We start from the raw sequence: 22,278 nt of genomic DNA on the forward strand, positions 1-22,278 counted from the left end.
TTTACAAAAAAAAAATATAGTGCCATTATTGTTTCCATTAATGCCGGCGGTAGACCCCAAAGATCCAGTTTTTTCCATAGGCGTTTTCTGGGGACTCGGTCGAAGGCGGCTTTCAGGTCTATGTAGCAGGCTATTAATCCAGTCTTTCTTTTCCCTGCTCCTTCGATTAATAACAACAGTGCTGACAGGTTGGTTAAGCAGCCCATACCTTCCCTGAAACCGGTTTGAAATTTGGGTATTATATTATTGTCTTTTATCCAATGTTGAAGTAGAGACAATATACAGGATGAGAAAAGCTTTGCCTCCACGTCGATTAAAGCTATTAATCTGTAATTCCCGGGTTCCATTCTACATCCACTTTTATGAATTGGATGGAAGATGTTTCCTTGCCAGGACGGTGGGATCTTTTTTTCTTTGTGAATATAATTGAATAGCGGGGTCAAGTATTTTGCCCAGAAGTCGGTGTCATATTTGAATAAGGCGTTCGGCATTCCATTTGGGCCAGCTGCTCCTTCCGCTTTCATTTTCCTTATTAGTGCGGTTAGGTGTTTAATCGTTGTCAACGGTACTTGTTCCTCTTGGGCAGTGCCTTCCTGCTGGACGTTCTTCCATTGTCCGGGAACTGTATCTTTTTGTTCTAGATCTTTTTTTAGGTTTTTGGTGGTTTCTATGTTGATTGGATAGCTCTGGATGTTGTACAGATTGTTAATATAAGCGGCCCATGTTGTTTCACTTATTCCTATATTGGCTTGTTCACCAACTACTTTTGAAAGTTTATTTATTATGTTCTAAAATTCTCCACTATTTGGTAGTTTACTTGTTCTTAAAAGATCTTCCCAGATTTCTTCTGTGTGAGCTTTTTTAGCTTTTCTACAGTCCTCTTTATATCCTTTCCTCATTTTTTGTATGTCGTTATTATCTTCTTCATTTCCTGACCTTTTTTCTGCTGCCCTTATTCTTAATTTTTTCGCAATTTCCCTTTTCTTTTCTCTTAGTTTGGTGTTGTACCACGGCTCTTTGTTTGCTTTGTGACCATAAATTACCGGTGTATTTATTGCAAATTTTCCCAGCACAAATTTATGTAGATTTTCCCAATTTGCTATGGGTGATTGGTTTTCCATGCCCGTAGAACAACTTTCATATTCTAACACGGAGTCCATTATCTCCTTTTTTACTGGGCCCTTGCTTTTGAGTTTTTTCAGTTTATATATTTCCGGAATTGCGGAAAGGAATTCTAATTGTGTTTTCTCTTCGATGTTTAACCTCATTATTGTCTCTTGTGGGAAGTGGTCGCTCTCAGGTCGAGTTTGTATTCCAAAATATTCTATGTTCTTTTTTAGTTCATTGCTTGTTAGGGTGAAATCAATTATGGAGTTCTTTTTCCCATTCATCGAGTTGTGGATTATGTGGAAAGTGCAGCATATTCACTGGAAATGTCATACTGAAAATTCAGCAGCCACATAAGAGTGCTTTTCGATTGACCCTGCCTATCCTGTCAAGCCGACACTGTATCCAGTAGTGCGGTAGTTTTGACATTAAAGCCAATAGGCCTTCTTATTGGCACTGTAGCATGGTGGGTTGGAACTGTTGCCGGCACTGAGGGGATATTTATTACACGGTTACAGACTGTGGTCCTCTGCTTTTGCAACAGCTTGTCTCCCAGTTCCTACAACGTTGAGTTGCTGGGGAATACATTTAATTTGTGCATAATTACGCTGGAGTGCATGGTGTAAATAATGTGTTGGGTTGCGCAGGATGTGGGTGTACAAAGTTTCACTGAGGCATTCTTGCACACACTTGTGTGAAGCGCCAACGTTTCGCCAATGAAGAATTAATTTGCGTTTTAATGCTGCTGTCAAGGCCACCTACAATGGGTCAGCAAACCTTTATTCAGGTGAATTCAGGTCCTTTGCGCCGACGCAGATTGTGCTGTGTCAGGGAAGCAAAACTTCCTAGTTTCACTTTTCTTTTCTAAGCAATATCTATATTGTGTTTGCTGTTGTGTGGGAGAGGCCACACATCACGACGTTCCCTCCCACAGACTTTTGTCTACTCCCTGAGAAAACAGTGTAATTTATATCCTGGTATTAATGTAAACACGAGAATAAACAACATTCATACACCGGCGCTGCACCACTGAGCATGAAAGCTCCAAATAGCTGCGCTCACGTTTTGCATTCGCATTTACCACCAACATTTAGCTGGTGATGAAAATAACAGCAGCAGGCTGAAATTATGGAAACGTGAAGCAAAATGAGTGCACATTCAAGTTTTACCCAGCGCTCAATACTACCCTGAAGTGCTTTCCCAAAGTAGCTACAGAAAGAGCACTTTTGGTGAGAAAGTCTTTTGCCCAGAAACACTACTTAGTTACTTTGAATAAAAAATATTATTTCACGTTAATCTGTGCGGAACAGAGCTGGCTATAGCCCGGCATCAAGCAAAGTCACCACAGAATCGGAACAAGTAAAACAGATGGATGGGCGCACACATTTTCACTGAACGACACCCCTTTACCTCCCAGTGACTCTAAGCAAAGGGTTTCCATTTGTTTTCAATGTCCACAAAATTGGCATTTTTATCTCTGAAATTCAAGGTGTTTTACCCCACTTCAAGCGAGGCCACAACGGTCACTTGGACATAAGCATCAGGTCACGGGCCCACTGAAGGCCGCCGCGCTGTGACAGACACCCATCCAATCTTGTGACTGTCTCTCTACTCAGCCCGACGGCCTTCCAGAAGCAGCGGCTTCTCTTCCTGTTCTGCTCTTGGCCAGACTTTGACTGGACATGAACAGCATTGCTGAAAGGAGATGAACTTCACACTTCTCGAGCGCCCTGAAGCCCACCTCGAAGCACTCGCTTGAAGTGCTTGGAGGTGCCTGCTCGCTTTCTCAGCCACAGTACAATACAGAAGAGCTGCGCCCCTCTTCCTGTGAGCCCAGAGGCGCTGTTGCCCCGGAGGTGTGCGCTCTGAAGCTGTGCTTATAAGACTTCAAACAGCTCTCCGACTCAGTGTCTCTCACCCACCATGCCAAGTCAGACAGAGACCCCCATGTCCAAATCATGAGCAGCTTTTAACATGTAAAGAACTGGTCCGCAGACAAATTAAACATTCAGTGTAGTGTTAGTGTTAATGTCCTCAGTCTTTTTAATTACACGTGCCGTTTTTCCCACGGACTACTGGGCATGTACATTTTATTATCCATACTGAGGAATTAGTGTTTTTGGACATATTTGTGACGGGCTAGTTCATGCTTGCCTTCATTCCCCAGGCGAGCAGCATGAAAACAGTTTCTCAGACTCAAATTGTGATTCCACTGATTTTAGAGGAGGACTTGACTTATGTCCTTAGCACCTTTCTCGGTGCTTGATAAGTTGTGTTGCTGCAAAGCAAATTTCAGTTAGAAGTATCACACAGGCTTTGCAAGAAATGATGTGTTAATGAGCCGGCAAAATAAGCGGTTATCACAGTCATATTGTCATGAATAAAATGAACACTGACAGCCTTATGATAGGTTTATGAATGCGGTCAGATTGATAGGCCGTTGGCAATGAGTCATTCTGTTTTCCATGTCTCTTTATGTGCTGCACATTCAGCTTGAACATAGACACTTTCTATGGCTGTCCTGCTATAATGGACATATTTGTAGATTGTTTGAGTCAGTATGGTATTAAGCGGTCAGTGGTCTTAAATCTTTATTAGTGTCACAAAGTATTTTTTGCAGAAGGCCCTGATCTTCTATCGTTGTCGGCTTCTTCAAGCAGCGCAGCCAGGAAAAGGAACACGTGGTCAGTTGCGACTGGTCAAAGCAGAATCCCTGATGGGCTAGACAAGCCTGTTACCTTGAATACCTTGCTCTCCGCCATATTATTTTTATTATAGAATCTGTGTCGTCTTCAGGTTTTAAACCTGTATCCAAGTCGGAGTGGGCTGATTACAGCATCATTTACCAAGAAAATCCGGGATGGTCTTATTTCATGTACCTCTATTGTTTGCACGTGCCTGTTTTAATTTCTATATTTGTGTGATCAGTGTCAATGTTCCCCAGTCCCACTGGCTTTTCTGTTCCCTCCCTGGAGATGTAAAAGAGAGGATCCGTGACAGTTCCTCTAAAGTTGAAAAACAACGCTTAAAATGTGTGATAAAAGCTCGGCTTCCTAATTTAATGATGTATTTATCTTGGCCCCTCTGCTACACAACCCAGTTTATCGGAGTAATGAAAGAGTAGAAGTTCTTATGAACTTTTTAACCTCCCACCGGGCGGAGAGCAACATTTTGAGATGGATTGTGCATTATGATGCGCTATGCTATGATTTTGAATTATAATCACATGTAAAATTGTCTTTGGGTTAAACTTTAAGGATGATACGTATTTTGAATTCTAAATGGCTGTTCATCTCATTGCATTGTTTTGGCCTCGGTTAAAGGCAGCTTGTTGCCAGTTACTTCCTTTGTTCTTCAAATATTCAGTTTCTGTTGTTTCTGAAAAGTATTGGTTATCGATGCCCTGAGTGAAAGGCAGAACAGTATTGAGTCCTTTCGCGACGGTGGTATCATGCGGAACGTCACTTGATCTTGCATTCCCCACGAGTTAGCTATTTTATCATGCTGTTGTTTATCTGTATTTTGTTTCTGGGCATACTTTGAGGCTTGAGCCATGCCTGGTGTTTATGAGGTGCTTTGATTGAGCACGCAGGCGCTAAGGCTAAAGCCAAACAAAGTGCCTGTCAGTGGGTTGGCCTCTCTGCAGAGCACACACAACAATTTTTGTGAATTACATTTGCAACTGAAGTTCTGTGGAAATGTGTGTGAAGGTAGTACACTGATGTCAAAATCTTTGCAAGGCAAAAGTAAGAGAAATTAAAGTGCTTATATTTGAGGGAATGCAGTGCATGTTTGGGGCGGTGAAGTGACAGATGTGAGGAAGGGCATTCAGGGAAGAATGAAAAGAGGATGCTGAAGAGGAAAGAGAGGGGGTTGAAGATGTGCAAATGGACAAGATATGCAGAGAAAAAGAGGATACATATCTAACATAAAGAACACATATTTGAAGGCCAAAACTCCTTCCACAGGCCTCAAGGTTATTTAATTCATAGACTCACTATTTCAGAATTTAAACATTTTCGATGTTAATTATTTATAAGAAATCATTGTTGTTATGCATTTATCTTAAACAGCTAACACCCAGTGACAAAGCCAATCATACTGACAGTTGCTGTGCCATTTATCTGGACAAAATTACATCTTGGAGAGAAACCAAAATACTGGTCTGATGGCACACTAAGGGAATCATAGAAATGTATTTGGCATTTTCCTTTATAGGGAGGACCAATTTTTTTTTTCATCTCACTTAAAGACCTGTCTGCACATATTTCTATATAACTGGTTACAGCCAGCAGCTATGGGTGCTTCCCAAAGTCTGGTTAGAGCATATTTTTTCAAAGTTAATGCTGCATGCAGTGCAAGACACTGGGCAAGCATACATTTTAAAGGGCTAAAGTTGTCATACAGAACAATTTACATATTACAGTAACTGTTGAACAAATTAATGCAAGAAGATACCGGGCAGTTTTTAATGTGTTTAATATTTCAAGACTATACGTTCCCACTGCTTAATAAGCCTTGCTTTATTGCTGCATTCATTTGCTTTAAAACGCACCATTTGCCAATCTTCTTTACATTTCTTTCTCAGGAAAGGGACTCTCCCTAGACCTCAGATTTGTCCATTGAACTTGTTCACATAGCTAACTAGTGTTTTCTATTGGAAAGGGTAGAGTCAAAGCATGCATGCTTAGTACCCTAGCCCTCTTCAGAAGTCAGACTTGCTTGGCAACCAAGAAATTCTTTGAAATAATGTAGGAGTTTTCTTTTATGAATGCCTAGAAGAACTGAGGGGCTTATTGGCAAGAACCTCGTTAAAATTATCACTGTTTAGGCGGTGATGGGCTTGCTAATATGCGTTATAGAATTCCAATAGAATCCCAGGTTAGATGTCCTGCACATCTAACCTGGGCTTCTATTGGAATTCTAGAACGCATATTAGCAAGCCCATTATCGCCGTTTTAGCGCAGTTTCCTGCCGCTATAACGGCAAAAATTTTAACGAGGTTCTTGCTAATATGCCCCTGAATTTTTAGTCCATTTATCACAGAAATAGTGCTGAAAATCGCATCAAAAAGATGCCAATTTTTTTTCAATTTCTTCACGGGGGAAAACCCCCTTATTGCTGTCATCCTCGCTCGCTCGCATACGTTGATTTGTTCTGCTTACACCTCACAAGTTTCAAATTCCACCAGCCACCACTGCTGCTAAACTATAGTGAGAAATCTTATCACACATCTTACCTATACTCAGTGACAGTGCTCTGCTTATTTTAGCAGCTATTTTCACAGAATCGGACAGCTTTTAGTACAGACAACACTGAGATGCTGCGAAAATAGAATAGGAAACTTACATATTTTTGCCTTGCTTGCTGCAGTGCATCGGATTCTTCCAACTTTTTAGCTTCTTCTCTGAATTTCTTTATGCTTTCTTTCATGTCTTTATTTTTTGCTAGCTCCTGCTGGATGTTTTCAAGGAGTCCCGATAAGAAACCTTTCCTGCCATCAGATGCATAGTACCTAACCTGCAAGTAAATTTAAAGAGAGGCACCGAGAGCGTGAATAGATATCAAAGATGATGCAGGAGTTCAAAGGATATTGGCGTCTTTCAATTTCTCCATTGTGGCACAAGATCTCATACCAAACAGCTACAACCTTCGAAATAAGAAAAATGAGATTAGAGATTACTCAGAAAAACTGATGATGCAAAGTGACCATTCAAACAATATGGCAAAAAAGCATCTGTGTGTGTGTGGGGGGGGGGGGGGGAAGGGGTTGGTGTATACCTACTGAAAACAATGTAAATCGAGAATATGTTATATTCTATTGATCACTTTACTGTACGGCAAGTAAGAGTAAATTTGAGTAGGCATACTTTGATTGGCACAGTGAGTAGGCCTGCAAACTAAATGGGTAGAATGGACTGAAGGAACTGTTTGTCTTAGCTGTAAATACTGCTTTTACTCTTGCAGGAAAATGTACTCTAAAGTAAATATGCATGGTACACCACAGACTCTTTAAGAACTAATAATGCATTGGTGTAATAAGCATGGTCAGTGTTTCTTCGCTATATTCACACTACTCTGAGATATAAACCTGTCTTTTAATTAATATATTTTCATTAGGTTTATTGCTGATGCATTTGGGTTGGTATCATTTCACTATCAGGCTGTACTTAAATGAACAGATTTGCAGGAAATCATCAAATAGACAGGCATGACGTTATAGCCTCCAGCGACCCACCCTAACATGCAACTTGAAACATACTACTTAGGTTTTGCTTTTATAAACACAAATCTTAAGTATTTTTCAACAATATTGTCCCAGCAGACGCTAGCAGGCGTAGTGTCTCACCAGAAGACCTTGTCTGCCCAAACCCGTCTTTCACAATTTTTCAAGTGACAGTATTAAATAGGGTATGCCGTTGTTAAAGAAAAGTCACAGGAGATTATGCAGTTTTGCATATCCCTACATGAAATCAAGTCAGCTATGTATTCAAGGACACAGAATGTGCACAATTACTGAATATTGTGATAGACTTTATAATGCCAGCATGTGAGATGCGGGTCCATGCAGTAAGACTCAAAATACAACTTCGTCCTTAAAATTTTATGATTATGGAAGAGGCAACGGCTTTTATTTGTTGCAATAGTTTAAGTGTCCATGGTGTGCAAGTGGCCGAACATCTTTTCTTCAATTGGGTGCATGTTTATTAAGTAAAGTGTTAATCTGTGTGGCTGTTTGCTAGATGGCATTATTATGTATTGTAAAATTAAATGTTACTTTATGCTTTTGATTGATTACGTACACTCTCCTTTTTTAATTAAATATTAAGATTTCGAAGGAGATCTAATCTGGGATCACCGATTCGGAATGCCACTCTAATAATATTTTTTACTTACATTTTGTAATTATATTTGTTTTGACATGTTGGTCCCTCTGGAACATTTACACAGATTTATCATTTGAGACACATGAAGAACATAGTGATTTGCTCCAAATCTAGAATTAGAGCCTAAGTCTTCAGAGTCAATGGTCAGTTGTGAGTCAACTATTTCCGGCAAACATATCTCCCCTTAAAGTATTGATATCACTGCTTCAGACTACTAAAAAAGTAAATTAAAAAGTATAACAGATATTAGGAGAATCAGATGAAAGAACAAGTGCAGCCAACAAAGAAACAAGAGGAAAGAAACAGCAACCCAGCAAGGGAAGGAGGACACCATGTAAGGAGAACTACTAACCCTGGGGGTACAAGGGATACCAATGTAGAAAAAAACATTTGAAAAAGTGACATTTCCTATCAGTGGTCCTAAAATGTCCACATACATATTGAAGTCACCCTGCAAGAAAGCTTGATAATTCCCATAAGACACATGCATGATTAGAAAAGCTTGACTCAAACAAACACCAAAAAGAGCAAATGCAGTTGCCTGAGGGAGTAAACAGAATAACTGGTCGAGGAAAAAACATAACAAGAGCAGGAACATTTACTATCAAAGTGGAATCAGGGGGATACACTAGAAAGTCTTCCAAAAAGATTTTAAAATGGAAGAAAACACCCCGATGTTAAAGTGAGTTGAAATGAGTAGGTAGCTCCATGAAGGAAAAAAAAAATAATCTAAAAAATATGCATGACTAGTTAGTGATGGAAGAAGAAGCAGACCCATCTGATGATAGCCCATAACACAACATATAACAATTAAAGGAGATCCATGCTGTGCAGCAACTGGACCAAATAATCTACCTGTGTGATAGGAGCAGAAGTGCAGATATAGGAACCACAGAAGTAAATGCAAACGACTTGTGGCTTGAATGAATGATCGATCATACAGTAACCTAAGTTTAGATTTTCTCGAATAGCAAAACCACAATACTCTTGGTAATCTTACCTGGTGTAATTCTACTGGCGGCCTACATATTCGATAAACACGGTTGATGTTAACATTGGATACAGCGTATCTTGCGGCAAAAAGTCGGATATTATTCACCAGGCATTTCTGGAGAAAAACAAAAAGATTCTGAAATTACACACACTATCACAAACAGGCATCTATCTGACTAATTTAGATTAACAATGCACCAGCACCAAGTACGTGAGACAACATCTTGAATTCTTCTACCAGTGGTGGAGTTTGTTCCAAAAAAATCTCTGGCCTTTTAGTACGCAGCTGAACCTTGACAATATTCCAGATCCCCCAAATGTAGCAGAAACCTTCCATTAAATGTGGCTTTCTTCTATCATTACAACATCAGGTGAAAAAATCTGAAATATGGAGCCACATAACTCGTATGCTTACCACAGATTTCCAACTTCTTTTGAATTTTCAAAGGAGTTCCAGGAGTAGCCACATTTGTAACATTTCCACACGTGCAGTCCCCCTTGTAGAAGATATCCGTAAATTGTAACGCAACACAAAGCCCATTACCACCTATACTTTTTCTTTTAGTTTCCACATACGAAAACAAGCATTTGCAATGCAATAGGTCTCGCCTTAGGAAAGTTGGAGCTATTGGTATGGTAAATGGCAAATTTTTTATTTATGTGGTTTTTTTTTAAATAACATAATTAATAGCTTTGTCATTTACAATGCCAATAGTTATAACTTTCACAAATGTGACACTTATAGCATTGGTGATGCAACATGTTTTGTATTTACGTGACTTACATGTGTTGATATTACAAATAAAAATGGCTTTTATTTCTTTTGAATAATTAATACTTAAAAGTGATTCTAATTTATAATGGCAATAGCTTAAACTTTTGTAAATAACTTTTGTGAACATTATGTTTAGTGTATTTTATTGTGACGAAAATCCAAGAACAGAAGTGAAATATTAACATCTTTTTGTGACATTTGTAATAAAGCTTGAAACATTGAATTTTGCGATAAGAAAATAGCACTTAATGTAACAGTACACTAATATAAGCAGCAAGTAACAGCTCCTACTCGCAATGTTTTTTGGTGGGATTTTTAATCAGAATTACGCAAGCAGGCGTAATCGCACAATTTTCAGTAATTTCACGTCAAAAGAGTAACAAGAAATTACCAGAATTACTCCGATAATTCCGGAGTAATGAAACTTTCACTCGTGACAAATTGATGAGGCTTCTTCAAGTGCCCTCTGTATAAAGGAGTAGCACGTATTCTGCCACATATACACCGCATCTTTTTTTGCGCTGTGCCTGCCACATATAAAAGAGTTCCTCTTCCTGTCTACCGCATCCCTGAGTCTTTTCTATCCTGCCACAGATCAATTCTTGTGTCATGTCCACAACTGGATGGTTCCCTCTAATTGTACCACGTCACAGTTTCACCACGTGCCACATATTACTGAATTTCGGCTCTTGTTAGTGCGCTATGTTTGTTTTGTTGTTCCCCGTATAAATAAAGTCCATACATTCGGCCAAATGCCAGTGAGTTACCCTACTGTGCCGCGCATCATTTGTTGCACAATGACGCAGAACTTAGTAATGCACTATACATTACCGAAAACCTCTCGTCTCATACTTTTTGCTTTCTGTTACTGTTGAACAATACGATCGAGTTTCTTTTTAATGAAGCGCGTCTCGAATCATTACGTTTCTATTTTTCCGCTGTACGTTGCGTAGCCCTCTCGGCTTCACAATGAGTTTGCTGCGGTTCGACATGTCTATGAGATGCAAGGTCCGTATGTCAATAATTAACTTACGGCTCCACGTGCCAATGATTTTCTTTCATTGTGCTTCCTGTCAATAGGTTTCTCTCGTTGTTCCACATACCAATTAGTTTTCCTCATTATTCCAGGCCTCAATATGTTCCTCGTATTGTTTTACGCATTAATTAGTCCGTCTTATTATCCTGTACATCAATGCATTCTGCTTCGAAGTTTTCCACTGATTGAGCATATGCACGCAGCTGAATTTCTATTCACCACCGCAGCCCAGGGAGTTTCTTCAAGTTCCCGCCGGGCCGCCGCGCTGCCTGCGGCGACCCGGAAGCGGTTGGGCAGCCGGCCAATCGCAGCGCGGCCCCAACCGGAAGTCCGGCCCCCATCGCGGCGCGAGAGAGAAGCCACTGTCCGAGGAGCCCCGAGGGCTCCTGATCGAGTCCCGGTCCGCCAGAACAGGGGAGTGTGTTGCAGAGGAGGAGGGGTGAGTGGGGGTGGGGTGTGCGCGTGTGTCTGTGGTAGGCTCCTGATCGAGTCCCGGTCCGCCAGAACAGGTGAGTGTGTTGCGGAGGGGTGAGTGGGGGTGGGGTGTGCGCGTGTGTCTGTTGTAGTGTGTCTGTGCGTGCGTCTGTCTGCGCGTGTGTCTGTTAAAGGGGGGGTGCGTGTGTGTGTATGCAGTGTGTATGTGCGCATGCGTGCGGGAGCCTTTGTGTGAATGGGAATATCAGGCAGGGCGACGCGACGTGCGTGCTCACGAGCTACAATCTCCAGGAGGACAAGCTCGTCACAGTCTGCAGTCCACATTCCCCGGAAAGCGGCGACATTAGTTGTCTCCCTAGACAGCAAAGCTTCGCTTTGCTTTCGTCTAGGCGAGACCTAAAAATATTACTCGAGAATAGGACTCTTTTTCTCACACTTGATTAGAAAATGAGGATGTTCACTAACCTCCTTTCCAGTCCTTCATACATACTCAGTCCTTCCTTTGACAAAACTAAATGTTGTAAAATTGTAAAAACTGTAAATTGATACTTGTATAGCGCACTACTCACCCGGAAGGGTCTCAAGGCGCTTGTACGAATACCGCTGTGGAACCCATCCTGGCTTTCCCTGTGAGGCATCCACTCCTGGGCACCCCCAAGGTGGAGGCCAGGCATCCTTAGCGTTGTGGGGGCCGTTGTGGAGATTAAGCAAGCTACTGCCCAGAGTTGCAGAGTGGGACTCCATGATAGGAATAGGCACCGAGGCGAGAATTATCAGGTCCGTGGAATTTTGAGCCCAACACCCGCCGAGACGGGGAATTGAACCCTGGTCCCGGGCTAGACCTCTGCATCAGGGTCTGCCGCTCTAATCATTGAGCCACAATGTTCAATAATTGCTTACAAATTGCAACAAAGTTCTGAGTTAATTAATTAGGGTTCACAAAAAAGGTCTATTCATCCAGAAGTGCTCATAATCCAGCCAGTGCTACAACTTGATTGTGAACATTTTAATTACTTAGCAAATGTTAAATCCCTCTTGACCCAATTATCTGAATTGACATGTGTAAAAGATGAAACCTGAACCAATTTGTCGAACCTTGGTTCACATCTGCTCAAGCCACTGGTTCACTCTGCTTATTCAAATCAGATGAGGTTTATTTTACCCAAAAATATACCCGTATTAATTCACCTGGATCTGCATTGCATATGTCTGACATTAATGAAATGTCCATCAAGCTCTATAAACTCCAACATCTCGGCAAGGGTGTGAGGTGCTTTCAGCCTTTCTTGAGCCACAGGATGGGGATGGCCCGCTTTTAGACTCTACCCCATCCCCCTTCCCCCAGATGCATAATACCTTAGGGCGGCTACTGAGGTATTGAAATGATGTTTTGGATGCGGAGACGCCACCCACTGAGACTCCTATGCAACAATAGGGCACCCGTGTGAGAGGACACTGACGCCAGAGACATTCAGCCTTTACTCATTCACGGCCGGACTGGTTCATTGTTCACTGTTAACGGTTTAACACCACTTGTATTGATATTAGACCATAAGCAACATGACTTGATTGACGGGCCATCCTGCAGAGACTCGAGTAAACATAGAATATTGTTATCCTGTGGACAGAACTCTTGTATAACCGTGCCATTATAGTTGTTATGATGTGACCACAAGTTTACAAGATTTAATAAATACATTTAGGGGCAAAAACTCCAATGTTTTGCACAGTCAGAAAAGCCTCATCGCTGAGGTCTTTATGTGTTACTTGAAGGTTACAATTTCGAACACACAATTTTTCATGCCTCTTGGGTTGATAACGGAGTATCACTGAGTTGTACAGATAGAAAAACGCGACATATGCAGCACTACGACGCTGGCAAACATTCGGCAGCAAGAAATCTAAATAAAAAAACGAATTTGCAAAACTTATATTAATGCAAGCATAGAATGTGCTTCCAACCCAATAACTATTTACTTGCGCAATGCCCCAGGGAATTTTTCTTTAACTTCAGAGACTCCAAGCAAAGGCTGCGGATATTAAAAGATGAAGACGGCATCACTCCACGAGTCACTTTACAGCTACAGGACGATATGAATTAAAGAATTAAAGATGCTCAGCAGTCATTGACATGTCTCTCTCCTTTTAGGGGCTGACATCGCATGACAATAATATTACTTAATATGAATACCTTCTACAGAAGTCTTCCTTGTAGGTTGGGGGAGATGAGAAGAACTTTTTGAGAGATTGAAGAGTATGTGTGGACCATCCTGGTCTACAAACATGTTCTGCTGCCTTATTGTGAATACAGTACCACGTCCGTGTACAGAGGTTCTTGTGTACACAGTTGCGTAAACGAGTCCCTAATCTATAAAAATGTACCCAAACACTACTCAACCATTCATAACAACGCGTGAAGCCAGCCTGATTGGCTGCGATTTCGCAAGAGGCGAACACCTCCCCCAAAGGCACGTGTCTATCTCTTTTACAAGACCGACATACAGGGCCTCACTCTCACCATTGCTTGTAAACCTGCCATCAGTACTACTCAGAGACCCATATTTCAACCATCTGGTGACCACTGACGCCAGCCCCAGTCAAAGATGAAAACCACCCAAACATCCTCCCACTTCAGATGTGCCTGTTGAAAATTGCAACTTAAAAATCGGGAGTCTCACTCCTCAATCAGGCGTGTTTTGGACATGCACCAATTCACATCAGGGCGTTCTCTGAAATCATTTTGAGTTCAGCACTCGAAATCTTCCAAACACAAGATACTGGTGAACTGATATAGTGACGCGCAGGTGAACTGGGCCACCACTGACCCGACAACTTTAATCATCTGAAAAGCAAGTGTGATCTTCGAACGGAACTGTGTTAACGTGATGTACCCACGAGAAAGGCAGCATACCGTGACTTGAGGCAATTCAGATTTCCAGTGTCTGACATAAATAACTTACTACTCACAGACACCTGGGTGATGCAAGAACATGAAAGACTTGATGAGGAGGCACGAAGACATCTCCTAGTTTCCATGCCACAGGGGATGGAAATGACTTGGGCCTGCCCAACGCTGAAGTCAAGTGACAGAGGGCAGCAAAGCTGGTTTTAAGCTCGAAATCAAAAGCAATAAGAGTTTTAAAAGCAAAGTGAATCAAGGCTAAAAGTAATACAAACAACCATGTGCAAAGTCAAATGGTCTGACCTTGGCCGTGTTTTTGTTTATTTTTTTTGCAAGCATAATCCCCAAAAAAAGCTAATGCTGTCTAAACATGATGGCCATTAACCTGCATTAAATAAACATTTAAAGTTCAAAAATAATTCGGGCATATAATTTTAATAGAATAGAAGCGATGCTTCGTAGCAGGCTCATGTGTTTAGAAAAATTATGGAAATTTCTTTTAGTTTAATGCACATCACAGGAAGATTTGTTATTGGCACAAAGAAAGGGTACTAGCAGTGTTGAAATACAATAAGCTAAAGACATACTATAAAGATAAAATAGAAACTGAAAAAAATAAAAGGGTAAAGAATAAAAACAAAAAAACACAGGCAAAGTAAAGTTATTGGCATACCAGCACTGAAGTGAATTTCTTTTTAGACCGATATCCATGTGACTAGGCGAAATTACATCATTCACAGTTCAACAGAGCCAAAGACTTGACTGGCCTGGACCGCTGCCACTTGCTGCATACTGCCGTCGGCAAGAGTAACAAGCATTTACAATGCAATGGTTTTGCCTTTGTTAAAGTTAGAGGTATTGGCATTGCTCTTGACATTGTTATTTTTTTTTGTTTAACATAAATAAATGGCATTGTCATTTACAATGCCAGTAGCTTAATCGCTCGCAAATGCCACACACAAACACCCACGTAGAGCCCCCTCAACACACACACACACACACACACACAGAGCCCTCCACACACACACCCACACAGAGCCCCACACACACCCCCACACAGAGCCCCCCACACACAGAGCCCCCCACACACATAGCCCCCCCACACACCCACACAGAGCCCCCCACACACTGCGAGCCCCCCCACACACTGCTAGCCCCCCCACACACTGCGAGCCCCCCCACAAACTGTATCATTTTAGCTCTCATTGAGGTGCTCTTGGCACCTTGCATAAACTGAATAACTTGGACTTACACATTCGTTTTTTTTCACTTAAGCCCCACAAACACTTCTGACAAGCCTGGACTAAAGGCACCTTCACACATGAGGTTTTAAGCATTTTCCGACCCAGGTATAATTAAAGTAGTTTTTTGCCATACAAGGACACAAGGGCAGAGACTGCTGGTAACTGTTTCAATGGGGCACAGCCTTCCGTCTCACAAGCATCATGTATATGTTTCTCTGGGAAACACCAGCTCACTTTTAGACACAGACACAACTCTTAGAAACAATTAAAAGGCATATTGACCATAATTAACCAACATTGGCAAAAGCAGAGAGGTCTCGCCTCTCACCTACTGGCTTTACCAATTTTTGCGCTACATAAGTAAAAAGTCAAATGCTTTGTGTCAATTCTATTCAGCACTGGCGGGAGGGAAAAAACTCCCACGGCTCTTGTGTAACTATATTGCCAAGACTGAGAAAAGCATCCCCACAGTGAGTGCGGAAAGGAAAAGAAAAACAGCACTTTTTACCTTTATATCAAGCGTTTGCTTTATCAATGTTAGTCTGCAAGATATTGTTTAAATAAAGGGGAAATATTTCAAAATACTGGAGGAAAAGCAAACAAATATATATAGTATCTCAAAACCGTGCACTGAATGTAATGGTATTAGTCTTTATAAATGCAGGTTTCTTTTTTTATTTAACATTTCACTCCGGAAACTTCACCGAATTTAAAAGAATAAAGAAGTGTTAGAATGCTAAGGGATATGCTTGCTAAGGAATAGTTTACTTTACAAAGGACTGATCCCGTTGGCCATCTGTAGTAGGTCAAGAAGAGAATTATGGGAGTCCAGGAGGCATGTCATGCTAAGTATTTCTTTTGCCATCTAAGTGAGTACAAAAGGGGTTGGTGATGGACGGAGCTTCTGAATCAATCAGACACTCACACCCAGTCAAGAGATCTGGGTTTAATCCATCACCGTTCTTTAGCCCACTCTGCCACCCCAGTTCAGACATGGCAATATGCAAATCAGTCTGACCCTGTGCCTCATGGGAACAGAGCAGCCCGAACTGCCAAGCCATGTCTTCCCTGGACCGGAGACAAGCTTCCGAGGACCGGTTTCTGGCATTCCAGCCTTCTTCAGCCCGGCTTGCTTGAATCCAGTGGCAAAGTGAGCAAGGGACTCACGTCTGAGTATACCCTGCCACACTTATAGCGGCCAAAAGCGGTACAAAAGGGGTTGGTGATGGACAGAGCTTCTGAATCAATCAGACACTCACACCCAGTCAAAGTGAGTACAGCATGTGGCTCTTCCCCCAGCGCCATAAAAGACTTGTTCCAAAGCTTGTGCTGTCATTCAATATGTGGAATGCAGGATATAAAACAAAGCAACCCTCAAGTTACCTTTTCAACCATACTGTGGCAAAATTATCCCTGCTGCTGTGCTATTACTCACAAAGTTGGAGGCGTGGTGAGCACCAGAGAAGCGGCGGCGGAATGATTGGAGGGGAGGTGAGGCGGTAGGGGAAAGATTATAAAACACATGTACGCTCATGAAGTGCCTAAAGAAAAAGAAACCAGCATTTGCAATGCAACAGGTCTCGCATTGACGAGACTGAGCTATTGGCACTGTAAATGTTAATAGCTTAAATTCTCGCAAATTTTCCAAGCGCCCCATGCAGCGCTTGTACTTAATAGAGGCCATGCTTGGAAAGTGAACGTGTTCATGGCGCAATGAATGTTGCTACAAAGCGCATCATGCCTGCAGTAAGACTAAACTCACTAAAGAAATCATGCTTACAGACTAAATAACACAGACCGTGTAAAAGAAGTAAAAGCGCCAGTTCGTATGGGAGGTTACAAATGAAGAGAAGGAGGTACTAAGGAGGGATGGATTAACAAGCCAATTACAGAATCGGAAGCCAGCATTTACAAAGGACAAAGACAAGCCAATGAAAGATCTGGGCGGAGAGTGCGCGAAGCTTCAAGTGCATACTCTAATACAGCATGCCTCGCAGCACATGCGCTGCCCAGGCTCGATCTCCAGAAGAGGGGGCAAACACAAGATGAAGATGGTTTGCCAAATATAAAGTAAGCAAAGGAGCATACAAATTTAAAAAAAAGCCAATCTAACGGTAAACAATGGGTGGACTCTAAACCAACTAAACTATGGCCCTGATTCACACAGGTAAACATACACTTTTGTGTAAATTTACTATTTTTTACTATTCACAAACTCAGATTGGATAATAAATTTACGACAATTGGGGCAGAGAACTTCGCACATAAAAAAAAAAGGTTGTTCTATTTTATGTGCGGAGTTTCCCGTCCAACAGCAGAGTCTCCGCACTGGTAAACTTACTATTAAACCTGAATCTGTGAATAGTAAAATAAACAACAAAAAATAATAAACACACAAAAGTCTACGTTTACTTTTGTGAATAAGGCGCTATTTTTTTTGTTTCTCACCATGTCTATAATAGAAATCGCTACACAGACTACTCAAAATAATCGCCATTCTGGTTATGGGGAAACCAAAGAAAGTGAAGCATTTGTCAGAAGCTTCGATGCAACAGGAATGGTGGATCAATATCTGAACTAGTCCAAATCAGCAAGCAGTTATTTGTCCTGCCATCACCATGTGATTAAAGGCAACAAAATTACAATGCAATTCTTTCTCAAAGTGGTTCATTATTGTGTAGATAGCGAGTCTTTATGCACCAGAGCGTCTGTTACTTTATATTTTAAAAAATCCTTCACATGGTTGCCAACTGGCCCCATGTCATTGGGGACACCTTTAGGTCAGGCCCTACGTGCTCGAACTTGCTGTTCTTTACCATAAGTAGGAGTCCACAAGTCCCACCATGCAAACGAGTGTCAGTTATACTTATAATAAAGCCACGGTGACTCAAATAGGCAGCTGAGCGCCACTTCCTCTGTAGGGCTGTTTCAGGCAGTCGGGTCACCAGGGGCACGTGGCTAACCTCGCCTCCCCCTAATGAACTGTCTGCAGCCGATGCACCAGACACTGCCGCGACCTGGAAGTATATGAATGTCACACCAGAAAGTACGTCACGGGGGAAAGCAGACTGCGCGTCTGGGGCGATTCACTGCTGGCTGCCTCCGTCACCACACATCAGTGTCATCGAAAGGCGAGGGCAGCACACCCGTGTGCTCTCACTTCGTTACCTCAGCTGACACATCATGCTCAGAGACGGCCGCTATTAGATGGCGTGTAGACTGCGCATTTCATTTAGGACGACAGCGGAGTCAGATAGAGTGCTGTCCACCGCGCCTCGGAACCGAGGTTCACCTTGGGGAGGAGGGGCTGAGAGGAAGGCGATGGCTGAAGTGGTGCGGCCATCAGAACTGGGTGTTTTCACTCTCCAACGACTAACTGAAAATATTCCGCAGTCCAAGCTGCAATACTCACTTGTTCGTCATGAACATGGTTTATAGTCTTGTCTTGCACACACGGACGGCAAAGCACTCACGCAAGCAGGAAAGGGTGCCGGCTCAATGCCGGGAGGTTTATTGAATTAATTAAATAACGGACGGCAAAGCACTCACGCAAGCAGGAAAGGGTGCCGGCTCAATGCCGGGAGGTTTATTGAATTAATTAAATAACGGACGGCGGGAGGGGACACGGACGGCAAAGCACTCACGCAAGCAGGAAAGGGTGCCGGCTCAATGCCGGACCAGATTCGGGGGCGTTCCCGGCTTTTGGCTGACGTCGCGTGACGTCGGCAAAAGCCAAAGAATCTCGGGAACGCCCCCGAATCTGGTCCGGCATTGACGGACAGGCCCCTCGTCCAATGGCTAGGCTCCATTTATGGAGCCAGCCAATGAATGACGAGGGCCGACCCAAACCCACACTACAGTTCTCATTAGGTTTTCGCCTGCGCGAAAAAGCTGCGCAGAGCGCAGCTTTCGCCAGGCAAAACCTATAAATGAATGACAGCTGAATAGCCAACGGATGAAGAGGGGTAAATAAAAACCGCTCCATACATGAATGTATGCATTTAGGTCTTGCCTGCGACCTTGCATGTGCTCTCGCTTGCAAGAGATATTGTATACAACAAGGGGATTGCACCCTGCCCATTGCTTACCACTTGTTGGCTTCAATGTCACTCTTATTTGCTGCCTTCTAATTGACCTATCGCCTGCTGCCTTCCCTTCCTCTTCTTTCACCTGGAGCATTTACCAAGTCCTGATTGCTTCAGCTTGATTGCTGTCCTTCTGCTGATCACGCTGTGATTGAGGAGCTACTTTTACTTTTTCTTCTTCCTTGTCGTCCTTGTTAAACCGCTTGTCATTTGTAGCTATGTTTTACTATGCCACATGCACTTCAAAGAAGCCATCATCTTCTTTGAAATGGATGTTTATTGTTACAACAGATGTTATCTGCTTTTATTGTGACTACATGTCATCTGCTTCCAGAATCATGGAAATGAGAGCAATTGCTTTGTTTATGTCATAGGATTTTTGACACAGGTCATATTTTTTTCTCTTTCACACAAGGAGATAAACTGATTTACTCAAAATCACAAGGGTGTTGGGCTGAGACCTAACAAGCATTGGCAGAGCGAATAGGTCTTGCCTTTGAGAGGCTGTGCCATTGCCTTTTGCTCATAATGTGCAGCATGGGCATTGGCACCGATTTGTGAGCATGCTGTATAACAACATGGCTAAAAATAAATTTAAAAAAAGGACTATGATGCATGTAGCGCTAATGCACATAAAAAAGTACATTAGCCATTGCTGCATCATGGTGCCTTTTTAGGTCTCGCGACCTGCGAAGCAGTGCATCGCAGCGCGAGGCATTTTGTAATCAAAAACGGGGTTTTAGCACTGACCTAGGAATCGCACACGCTCGTGCGTGTGCGATTCCTTTTGTGCTACCCCATTGGCCTTTGCGTGCGTCTTTTTATAAAAGACTGCACGCAATTGGCCAAATGGCGGGCGCGTTGCTCCGCCCACGGCCTATTGGTGTCTATTACACGCTTGGTGCGCGTAATAGACACCAATAGGCAGTCACGTGGTTTCTATTAGCGTGCACACACGGGCGCGATCATAGAAACACATGGCTTGCAGTGGCGCGCGCTCGTGCTTTTTTTTTAAGTAGCCGGCACCCCGTGCTGCAGTGGTGGCCGCACACATCACTCGCGGGATTGATGGTGGTTATGGGGTAACGGGTAAGTTGTGGTTGCAGGTGTGGCAGTTTGCTAACTTGTATCATAAATGTGTGGTGTATACAAGATCGTATTTGTGCTTTTAAGGAGTTTTATAGACTGGTGGTGCACTTTTCGTATCAGCGCGGCACGAGCTGCTTACAAAAAAATTACAATATTGAAAAAAATTGAATTTGCCGAGCCGTACCTTTCTTTTCTCTGGCAAGGCTCACCAAACTTTATTTTTTCAATATTACCTTTGTAGATGCCCTGGCCAGCTATCAAGATGGCGGGAGCGGGGCAGCGTGAGTCGTATAGCAGCACCTGGTCGGTGTTGCGGTCTGCAGCAGCTCCTTCTGTCCGAGGCAAAAGTTCTCCGGCACTTTTTACCGTCATGGTGTCCAAGAGGGCACTGCTCATCCTGGCCAAGTGGGCACGGGGTGCCACTGAGACTCTAACTGGGAGCCTGAGCGCTCCAGTCAGCATCTCCAACAGCTGCGCCACACCCTGTCCACATCGGTGTTACTTGTTTAATGTTTTCCCTGCACAGTGCTTGCACCGAGCTTATTTACCTAATATGATCCGTGCTATAGACACTACCAACGTGCTCCAGCACTTTTTGCTCTGTGATTACACTGTCGCGACTCAGGAGGAAGAGCAGGAGGGGGGGTATTTCCTGCCTTCTCCATGTTTTGAGTGTGCAGTGTGGCATTGTGCAATGTCATTGCTTTCTTTGGCCTAATAAAAAACACTCTAGCGGCAGAAGGGCACTGGCTTCACCTCTTGGTGCAGGGTGGGCTGTGATTTATGGCAGGCATGGAGGAAGGGATGGTCTTGGCTGCACTTCCGGCCTCGTACAGTGTCCCTTCAATTACAAGTGAGCAAGAGGCACTGAGGTGGTGGTATTGGTGGCAGTGGTGGTGGGATTGGCGGTATTGGTATTGGTGGTGGTACTGATATACCGGCCTCTTCCTATTCAGGCTAATCAGGGCTCTGCAATCAGTGGGTCACCGTGAAAAATTCACGAGACACAACAAATAGGACTTAATTGGCTGTATTTAGACTTACACTGCTGTCGACATTTTTTTAAATATTACTAAGGTTGGGTTATATACTCCTTCCAGGTGTTTATAGGGCACAGTGCCCGCCAAACCTCATTTCAAGACAAACCGCCACAATATATTGGTTTTTTCTGCAGGTACGGTCATCTTTTCTGGAGCAACAGGCCAGGGATTGCTTCTACGTTCAACCTGTACGCTACATTGTGTAGATCTGCAGATATTCATTGTGGGAACTGTGGTTGGAGACTCAGATCAAACATAATTTGTGGGATCCGGCATAGATAGTGAAGGAACGGATAATCGAGTCTTACTACGACGTCTTTTTAGAAACATTCAGAATGTTTGTCTTTGCACCGACTACCGGTAAGCTGTGATTTGGGGTTCCGGGTTTCTTTGCCTATGCCCCATAGCCTTGAAGAAGTAGGTTGGACGAAACACTTTACGGCTGTCAGTGTGTTTTCTTGTATATGAATTCCTGAGAAGAAAAGATTAAGAGAATGAAGACAAAAGAAATACCTCAATGGACCCCTTTTGATTACTGCATTGATCAGTGCCTATTTTACAATATGGACTAATATCTCTGTGTGCCTCGGCAAATATGTACTGGTATTGGTGGTGGGGATATTGGTGGTGGTATTGATATTGGTGGTGGTAGTATTGGATTGGTGGTGGTGGAATTGGATTGGTG

The 22,278-nt window shown here is 42.8% G+C and overlaps 1 protein-coding gene across 1 annotated transcript in view; it reads right to left on the reverse strand.

Annotated features, from left to right (window-relative positions):
• The window catches only part of TIMM44 (translocase of inner mitochondrial membrane 44), a 161,725-nt gene that overhangs the window by 133,982 nt on the left and 5,465 nt on the right, over positions 1 to 22,278 (reverse strand). Inside the window, exons 2-3 of the mRNA XM_086947308.1 lie at positions 8,995 to 9,102; positions 6,457 to 6,627 (exon numbers count right to left, since the gene is read on the reverse strand). Of these exons, the coding sequence (XP_086803434.1) occupies positions 6,457 to 6,627; positions 8,995 to 9,102 (279 nt within the window). The remainder of the gene's footprint in view (positions 1 to 6,456; positions 6,628 to 8,994; positions 9,103 to 22,278) is intronic.

Source organism: Lissotriton vulgaris, chromosome 12, assembly GCF_964263255.1.
Source record: "Lissotriton vulgaris chromosome 12, aLisVul1.2, whole genome shotgun sequence".
Classification (NCBI taxonomy): domain Eukaryota; kingdom Metazoa; phylum Chordata; class Amphibia; order Caudata; family Salamandridae; genus Lissotriton; species Lissotriton vulgaris.